This window comes from Prunus avium, chromosome 4 (genome assembly GCF_965620075.1).
Source record: "Prunus avium chromosome 4, drPruAviu1.hap1.1, whole genome shotgun sequence".
NCBI lineage: Eukaryota > Viridiplantae > Streptophyta > Magnoliopsida > Rosales > Rosaceae > Prunus > Prunus avium.
Genome location: NC_142287.1, coordinates 17,337,312 through 17,347,575, shown reverse-complemented (window position 1 = coordinate 17,347,575; position 10,264 = coordinate 17,337,312). Strand labels below are relative to the sequence as shown.

Genomic DNA, 10,264 nt, shown 5'->3' with positions numbered 1-10,264 from the left:
ATGTTGTTTTTAGTGAAGATGAAGGATGGGATTGGAGTAATGGAAAATATCAACATGTCACTGTTGACCTAGAAGCACCTGAAGAAATTGAAGATGCCACACATCAAGCTTCTCAAAATGAGTTACCAGAAAATGACTCAATAGAGAACAACTCCTCAGAACCTGATGAAGCAATGACTAGGGGAACCAGAACAAGACGAGCTCCTGGATGGCGAACTGATTATGTGACTAGAGAAGAACTAATAGATGAAGAAAATGGTGCTCACTGTGCTTTGTTCATTGATAGTGATCCAATCACCTTTGATGAAGCTGTTAAAACCTCAAAATGGAAGAAAGCCATGGATGTTGAAATAGACGCCATTCAAAGAAACAATACATGGGAGCTTACTGATTTGCCTGTGGGAGGAAAAATGATTGGAGTAAAGTGGATCTTCAAAACAAAGATCAAAGAAAATGGTGAGATTGACAAGTACAAAGCCAGGTTAGTAGCTAAAGGATACTCTCAAAAGCATTGTATTGATTATATAGAAGTTTTTGCACCTGTAGCTCAACATGATACCATTCAATTAGTAATTGCTTTAGCTGCAAAAAATGACTGGGATATCCACCAACTTGATGTAAAATCAGCGTTCTTGCATGGAGAATTAAATGAGCTAGTCTATGTGGATCAACCCATTGGCTATGAATAGAAGGGGCAAGAGCAGAAGGTTTATCATTTGAAGAAAGCTCTCTATATGGATTGAAACAAGCTCCTAGAGCTTGGTACAACTGTATTGAAAGCTATTTTCTGAAAACAGGTTTTGTGAAGTGTCCGTATGAACATACCTTGTTCATAAAGCATCAAGAGGGAGGTAAAATCTTGATTATTTGTCTCTATGTTGATGATTTAATATAAACAAGAAATGATTAAGCTATGTTCACTGAGTTCAAGACCTCCATGATGAATGAGTTCGAGATGATAGATCTAGGAAAGATGCATTACTTCTTAGGTATTGAAGTGAAGCAATCTACGAATGGAATCTTTGTTGGGTAGAAAAAATATGCAGAATAAGTTCTCAAAAGGTTTTGTATGGCTGATTGCAATGTTGTACAAAACCCAATTGTCCCAGGAACCAACTTTTTGTGGGGAGCCTAATGTATTTGACTAATACACGTCCAGATTTAATGTATGTAGTTAGTCTAATAAGCAGGTTCATGGAATCACCTACTGAAGTGCATCTTCAAATAGCAAAAAGGATACTTCGATACTTGAAGGGAACCACAGATTATGGCTTGTTCTACAAGAAAGGATTTTAAGGAGATTTTCCTATTAGGATACAGTGACAGTGATTATGCTGGTGATTTAGATGATCGAAAGAGTACTTCTGGGTATGTTTTCTGGTACGATTCAACAGCTGTTGCTTGTTCCTCAAAGAAACAACCAGTAGTTACACTTTCAACAACTGAGGCTGAATTCATTGCTGCTGACTCATGCGCATGTTAGGCTGTTTAGTTAAGGAGATTACTTAATGAGTTGCATTGTTCAAAGTATGAATCTACTTTGATATATTGTGACAATAGTTCGGCTATTAAGTTATCTAAAAATCCAATTATGCACGGAAGAAGTAAGCATATAGATGTTCGATTTCACTTTTTGCGAGAGCTCACTAAAAAAGAAGTGGTGAACTTGGTTCATTGCCGAACTCAAGAACAGGTTGTAGATATTCTAACATAGCCATTGAAGCTGGATGATTTTCAGAAGGATGTGCAGTTCACTTGGAGTCTGTTTAAGTTCAGATGTAAACTCTTAATCACATTCAATTAAGGGAGGATGTGAAGATATTATTATTAGTCGTTTATTTATGAGTTGTTTGAATAACCCCTAAGTTGTAGGAACGTAGTTGTAGAAGTTTATCTTTGATTGTTTCTCTAGCCAGTATCCGATGAGATTAGGACTTGTTATTCGTGGGATAACGCTTCAACTTTTTACGTTGGTTTCAATTCATGTAAATGCTATATAGCCTAGTTCTTTTATCTTGAATAAACACTGTGAGAAAACTTATTCTTCTCAATCATATTCTCAAGCAAAACTTAGTTTAATACCAACAAAAATAGGGCATAGCCAAAGCTGATGTCTTTGGTGTCACCAATGTAGCTGAAATAAGGGTACACATTGTCAAGAAGAAGAGAGCCATTACTTGCAAGAAAGGTAATAATAGGGTTTATGTATGAACTTGCAGCCTTACTAAATGAGCCTGCTGATGGTGGGTAAGAGCTGCCCAACAGAGACATGTCTATGGCTGTTGAAACTTTGATTTGGTCCTGTAAATAAGCAGATGCAATTGTGGTTTTAATGTTTTGCATGGCTGTTTTACATTGTAGTGGGATTGATCTCATTTCCTACTGCAATGTACCTAAACTTGACATCAGGAAAGTAGTTTAGGACATTATTCTCAATGCAAGCAGTAGTAGCTGCAACGTCATTTCCAAGGGACTGAATGTCTTGGTTTTGAACACTGATGATGAGTTCGATGTTCGATAGAGCTAGCAGAGTTGGAGGATTCATATAAAAAATTCGCATTCTTGTTATGCCATTTGCTTGGTAGAGACTTATAACTTGTGGATCAGGTGGTAGGTTCTTGGCAACCCGACCATAACAAACTCCCATTGGCTCTGCAACTGTCTCAAATTCAATCAAAACCAAATATGAACTACATCACATAAATTTGTTTTGAGCCTAAGTAACTGCTTTGGTGTGCTACTATTTCTGGAATAGTCAAAAGTGATTTCTACCAACAAAAAAACATTTCTAAAACCATTCTAGGCACTTAGGAGCATAAATGCTCCCTACAGAAGTAGTCCTAAACAGGTCTTAAATGTTACGCGAAACGTTTTTTTTTAACATTAAGAACTCTTTTTTCTTTGAAATCCTTCAATAAAAACGTACTTTGAGATATTGGAGCTTAATGGCAAAAGCCCATAGTAGGAATGCAGAAACCACATAGGGTTTGTTGCTTATAATCTCACAAAACGAGGCCATGAATGAAACTGATTGGCATATGTTTGTACCATATTTTGTAATTGGACCAAAAATGGTCTATTTCTCAAAAGAATATATTTTAAGACCCAGGCCCAATATCTTTCTTTTTTCTTTAAATACAATAGAAATCCTTTTGCCTAGTGGGCCGTCAATAGAAAAAGGAAGTTAATAGAAGCCCACAAAGTCAGAAGGCCCAAGCCTTTGGATCAGACTAAAAGTTAAAAAGATCGGTAACCGTTGTACATTGACCCACGTGAGGGTCTGAAGAAGATTGTCACCATTAATGATGACTTGACCTTCTTCTCGCTTAACAAGAAAGCAAGCTGGACAAAAGCCACCAGAACCAGAAGGAGGCAAATTACCAACCAGATTTCTGGGTACAAAAGACTCAAGTAAGGGGAATATCTCTAGGGACCAGCGGTCTTGTCAAAAACATCTCATCACTCAGCCTATGAACCGATCCAGATCAACAGATCAATATCTGACTTTGGATAGCAACCAAATATCCTTTTTCAATTTTCATCATTGAAACTCTCTCCTTGCCTATAAATAAAGGGCCTCCACCACAAAAGAAGAGGACTCTCTCTCCAAATTAGACGCAATGTCTCGAAAACACTTGAAAAAACTAAAGATATTTTCAAATCAGCCTGCTTAATTTCCAAATAACCAGTTGACAACTCATGCGTTCATCTTTTGTTGCTCTGCCATCTTCATGGTGTGATTTTCTTCTTAAACAATCAGTTTGAATTAATGTATCCATCCAATTGGATAGAGAAATCTCCAATCCTTCCTTGCATTGTAATTTATATTTTGAATTAGTGAAATGGATAAATTCAGAACTCTCATCTTCCTTTTGCTGTCAAGTTAAAATTAGATAAAGAGATTTCTAAATTTATTTTAACTGCTTCATTAAGTATTTGTTATATAATCGCCTTTATATATTATGAATGTTTCGATAGTTTAATTTAATTTCCCGCCCTCACACTTTTTAAATTTGTCATTCGGACCTAAGATAAAGGTCTAGGTCCGAATAGGGCTAGATTTGTTCATATTTAAAAAAATTTAAATTTATTTTAGAATTAAAAAAGATAATGGGTAGTTGTGTTCCATAAAAAGAGGATCCATTATTTGATTTTTCTTTTAATTTTAAATTTTTTTAATATGAAAAAGTGTGAATTTACCATATTATCCTCATTTAATTAATAATTTCAATTCTTAATGTTTGCATTAACCAAGGGCATTTTCTGGTATTTTGAATGTTTCACCATTCTTTGTTTTTTGCTTTATATATATAGATAATAATAACTATTTATATCATGCTAACAGGCTTTAGAATCAATTAGGGATATTTATGTATTTGGCATGTTAAGGCTGAAACCTTATTTTAACACGCCTAACCTTTTTTTATATATATTTTTATTATTAATACCAATTTTTTAATTAAAAAAATCTGATAATACCAATGTCGGCCAATGTCCTCCAAAAATGTTGTAAATATAACTATATAGTACTTTTATTTTAATAAAAAAAATTATTTGACTTTGTCAATGACAATTGGGTATAGTAGCACCAATTTATTATCAATGGCTATTCCCACTTTGTTAATGAGTTCAAAATTGCATGTATAATCTCCTCATTGCATAGTCTCAAATGCAATAATCATATTATCAGAACTCAATCCTGATCTCTTGGACCACAGGAGTCCAAGAAATTGTGGTCACCTACCGTTGGATATTAATCCAATGGTTCAAAAAAATTTCTTAAAAGGAGTGCAAGAGTGAGTGAACCGTTGAATTTACATCCAACGGTGAGTGACCACAAATCTCTTAGACCCCTGTGGTCCAAGAGATCGGGATTGTATCAGAACTTTGCCTCTTTGAGATCAAAGCACTTTGGGACTATGCATGCAATGGGGGGCAAAAGGAGAAATAAAAGCTTACACAAGGTTTATCTCTACTACTTCGGCTAGGATCATCCAAAGTCCTTTTGAAACTTAATCATCTGGTAATCTGGTCTCTCTCTACTACTTCTCGTTCAAATCATTATTTAGGAAATATGTGCTAATGTATTTTGAAAATGACTTGTTTCAAATGGGGGAATCAATAGCAGATCAAGATGTTGTCGACTTAAGAAGAGGGAAAGTTTCTCTCCATAAGAGACTCGAGTGTTTTTTTTTTTTTTTTTTTTTTTTTTTTTTTTTTTTTTTTTTTGGATCTTAAGGAGAAAACTTGTCTTAACTTGGAGTGTAGTTTGGGGTGCAACGTCCAACGCATTAAAAATTTATATTATATGTACCTTCCTTTGTTAGCCTAGTTAAATGGTACCATCTCCTCATAAAAAAAAAAAATTAAAAAATAAAGGTGCCATCTTATGAGTTGCTTTCAAGACATAACAATTGAAACACACTTGTCATTGAAATAGTATTGTGCAATGTACATAGATGTAACAAAGATGAAGCTCTCGACATACAAGAACAGATCATCTTGATTCAGTATAATGTGTGTGCTTTCTAATTAGAATCCTGACTTTTAATAAGGAATTCATTGAAGTTTTCATGAAAAAATTGTATTCTCCCACTACTAACGAAGGCCCCTAAAAGAATTTTTAGAAAACAGAAAAGTCATACCATTCACCCTTTCCCCTCGATGAATGCCAATCGAAGAGGAGCATACTTCCACACAAACCCAACATCCTTCCCACGCTAAAACAAAAAAAAAACCATTAAATTATGACATAAAAACATACTTCAAATATATACTTTGGGTTTTAGCCTGAAAATCTTCTCCAACCAAGTATATACAAGCGGGCCCTAAAACCAATTCAGGCAAAAGCTCAGGCGGAATAGCGCCCTTCTATTGCCTGGATCTAAATTCGGTGGAGCCCAAAAAGCAAGCTGCAAACAACCCACGTGATGGTGGAGCCCACTGTCTGGCTGCATTAGCTTTCAACCCTTTTTTGTCTAGGACGTGTGCGCCTCTCCTCATTGCAATCCAACGGTTATGTTTGAACCACAGGTCCTTTTTTTTAGAATTTAGATTTTTTAAGATTAAAATGTTCAGAAAATTAAATCATGAATGTTGAAACAAAAATAATATCAAGAAAAATTAACGACAAAAAAAGAAGAAGAGATTAATCATTCTTAAGCAATTTAATAAAACTGTGGACTCAAATTATGAGTCTGCATGGTTGGACAAAAGAACAGTTTGAGTTTGAGCAATACATGAATAGTTGTATTTTAGAGGGGGCAAATATGAGTTTATCCCAACATAGTTGGAGATGGCCTTAAAGACAAAACCGAACAAACCAAAATATTGCTATGAGGTCTTCTTGCACATGAATTGTTGAGGGAAAATGTGAGTCTCCAACATAATTTCACCACCACTACCTAAGTAATGGGGTTTTATTATTTATTTAAGGTTCGACCCATTCGAGATGATGCATTTCTTAATTACAACCCTTGTTACGAATTACAAGAGAAAACCCTTTTATTAAAATTACAAAGGAACATAATCTGGGGGAATGCGTGTTTATTTGACTTTGCAGCTGCACCTAAGTTAAACTTGCTCTGTAGACACTTCCATGCCCTCCCTTCCCAATACATCTAGGAAGAATTAGAACAAGACAAACAGAAATGAAGTGAAATATAGAAAAGCGGCAAATATCCTGATCAGGTAGTGAAACCACCAAGAGCAAGCAATTCACCACATGTTGTCATATGCAATGGCTTTGACAAATGCAACGTCTGAGTTGATGAGAGGAGCTGGCAAACTTTTGTCATTGTTGGACGAGATTGTGGACTGGGATTCAAGGATGCAAATGCTATCTTCACCAAAGAAACCACTTCCCCCGCTTCTTGTTTTGTGGGTGGAGAGATGCGTTGATCCAGAACATCCGAAATTGGCATTTCAGGGCCAGCTGATGCAGATGCGGATGACGATGACGCCCCAGTTGATAAAGATGAGAAAACATCTCCAGGATGGCTTCCCATAATTATTTCCAATGTGACAACTCCAAAGCTATAAACATCGCACTTCTCATTCACTTCCATTGTATATGCAAGCTCTGCATAAATCACACACCACATACAAAACATTGAGATTTCAGTGCTCAAAAGATTACCTCTTATAAACAAGAGAGTGCAGGGTGATTAATTTCTAATTTCCAATCCAATAAAAATCATTGAAAAACACCACCTACAGATTCAAGAAATTTAGTTCTTTTTGAAACCTAATAAAACCAGCTTAACAAAAACGGAATTTAATGAAAGCTGGATGTGTTTATGTTAACCCCTCCCAATGACGAAAATGAAACATTGGTGTAAAAACAAATGCATAAAAAGTTTTAAATACAGAGAATAGAGATGAAAATATTACCTGGTGCCATGTAGCCATATGTGCCTACAGCATCAGTCCAATTAGTTGAGTCTGGGTTCAAAAACTTAGAAGTACCGAAGTCTGAAACATAGGCTTCATATTCAGAATCCAACAAAATGTTATTGCTTGATATGTCACGATGTACAATCGGTGGCAAGCAATCGTGGTGCATGTAAGACAAGGCATGAGCTAACCTTTAACAATATTTACTCGTTTACTCCACCCCAACTCTTTAGCTTCTTCATCTTTGCTCAACATTGCGGCCAAGCTACCTCTTTCAAGATACTCATACACCAAAAACAAATGTCGTTTATGGGCACAAAAACCATAGAGTTTCACAATGTTCCGATGCCGTATCTCTGTTAGTGCCCTTACTTCATTTAAGAACCCGTTATGAGGATTCTTCTCATCATTTTGCAACAGATGGAGTTTCTTCACAGCCACTACATTGGCAGATGGCAAACTTGCTATGTAAACGCTTCCATGTCCTCCCTTCCCGATGCAATATGTGGGATCAAAATCTTTTGTTGCCTTTATGATTTCCTCATACATTGACTTTCCATCAAAATTTAAAACTGAAAAGGAAATTTCTTCATGCATGTTTTTTTGTGCTTTATCCTGATGCTTCTTCTTTCTTTTCACTAGAAAAATGGTCGTAAAGAAACCATATAGAAGTACAATTACTGCTACAAGAGAAAATATTAACTTATGGTCCTTTTTTGAGCCACTTTTATTGCATGGTGACAAACCTCCAACTATGCCACACAATCCTTTGTTCCCTTTTAATACTTCTGACGGAGCTTCTCGAAATGCGCTGATGTTGGGAAGGGGACCTTCCAAGTGATTGTAGGATATGTCAACGTTCGACAAACCGCGCATCTCTTTGAAAGTTGATGGTATGGAACCCGAAAGATTGTTGTGGGAAAGATTGAGCGTCATCAAACTCTGCATGTTGCTCATTTCTGATGGTGTCCTACCTTCAAGTGAGTTGTGACTAAAATCAAGGTTGGTCAAATGAACTAAGTTCCCCAAGTGATGTGGGATTGGTTGAGATAATTTGTTGTTGCTCAAATTCAGATGGTATAATTTGAGCAAGTCACCTAGAATGCTCGGAATTGACTCATTGAATTTGTTTGTTGATAGGTCAAGATATCCAAGATCAGTCATGGATCCAAATTCTGAGGGTATAGGACCTGAAAGTTGATTTCCGTTTAACATCAACTTCACCAAAGAAGCCAGTCTCCTGAATTCCTTTGGAATCACCCCAACTAAATGATTTGAAGACAGATCCAACACATGAATTTGGGTTGCGTTGCCTATCTCAAGTGGTATGCTTCCAGTAATGTTGTTTCCTGCCATTTGTAGAGTTGCCAACCGTGGGCATTGTCCCCAATTTTGTGAGATTTCACCGTACATGTTATTGTGGCTTACATCTATAAAATTAAGATTTGGATAAACTCCAAAGTCCTCAGATATATTGCTTGTCAATTGATTTCGTTGAAGACGAAGTCGGGCTAAGCTCATGCAGGTTTTCAAGCCTTTTGGGATTGGACCAGTGAAATGGTTGTTGCTTGCTATAAAGTATGCCAGTTTTCCACCTTGGCAAATATTTTGGGGCAAATAACCAGAAAATTGGTTTTTATACAAAAGCAAGAGTCTCAACTTTTTGAGATTCCCAATCTCTTGGGGAATGGGGCCGGAAAGTTGGTTATGCTCTAGGTATAAGCTTTCCAAGTTGCTGAGGTCACCAAATGAAACAGGAATTGAACCATTGAGTTTATTACTTCCCAAAAATAGATGCACAAGATATTTCAAATTTCCTATCTCGTTAGGAATAGAACCAGAAAGTTGATTGTGATGTAAAGAAACATAGGTAAGGCTTGTTAGATCAGCTAGTGATCTTGGAATTGAACCATTGAGTTTATTATTGCCCAACCTTAAACGCACAAGAAATTTCAAATTCCCTATCTTCTTAGGAATAGAACCAGAAAGTTGATTCTGACCTAAAGAAACATTGGTAAGGCTTGTTAGATCAGCTAGTGATCTTGGAATTGAACCATTGAGTTGATTATTGTCCAACCTTAAATGCACAAGACATTTCAAATTCCCTATCTCCTTAGGAATAGAACCAGAAAGTTGATTGTCATGTAAAGAAACATAGGTAAGGCTTGTTAGCTCAGCTAGTGATCTTGGAATTGAACCATTGAGTTGATTATTGCCCAACCTTAACTGCACAAGATATTTCAAATTCCCTATCTCCTTAGGAATATAACCAGAAAGTTGATTGCGATGTAAAAAAAAAAGGGTAAGGCTTGTTAGCTCAGCTAGTGATCTTGGAATCGAACCATTGAGTTGATTATTGTCCAACCTTAAATGAACAAGATATTTCAAATTCCCTATCTCCTTAGGAAGAGAACCAGAAAGTTCATTTCCAAAGAGATAAAGATGGGTAAGGCTTGTTAGATCACCTAGTGATCCTGGAATTGAACCTTTCAGTTGATTCTTAGACAAATATAGCTTCACAAGACATTTCAAGTTGCCCATCTGGTGGGGAATATCTCCCAAAAATGTGTTCCTAGAGAGACTGAGAAAGGTAAGATTTCTCAGGAGACCGATTTCTGGTGGGATTGTCCCAGAAAACTGATTTAGAGAGAGATCAAGATAGTTTAGTTTGGAAAGGTAACTAATTTGAGGTGGAATGGCATCAAAGAGTTTGTTGAAGCTGAGATCAAGATATTCAAGATTAGGGAAGGACAAGAATGAAAATGCATTTAGCGTACCTTGTAAACCAGACTCGGTAAGGTTTATCTTGATGACACTTCCAGCAGCATTGCATGAAGCACCAGCCCAAGTACACGGGATTTGAGGATTG

At 36.4% G+C, this 10,264-nt stretch overlaps 1 protein-coding gene and 1 pseudogene across 1 annotated transcript; both read right to left on the bottom strand.

Moving 5' to 3' along the window:
• Positions 1-2,070: 2,070 nt before the first annotated feature.
• Positions 2,071-6,003, bottom strand: LOC110753958 (glucan endo-1,3-beta-glucosidase pseudogene; annotated as a pseudogene).
• A 683-nt stretch (positions 6,004-6,686) lies between these two features.
• LOC110753957 (MDIS1-interacting receptor like kinase 2-like) lies at positions 6,687-9,936 on the bottom strand. Its single transcript, XM_088252548.1, has 3 exons — positions 9,861-9,936; positions 7,393-9,500; positions 6,687-7,081 (listed from the first exon to the last, which is right to left on the bottom strand). The coding sequence occupies exons 2-3, from the start codon at positions 7,562-7,564 to the stop codon at positions 6,687-6,689; spliced, it is 567 nt and encodes a 188-aa protein (XP_088108674.1). The 5' UTR covers positions 7,565-9,500; positions 9,861-9,936.
• Between the last annotated feature and the right edge of the window lie 328 nt (positions 9,937-10,264).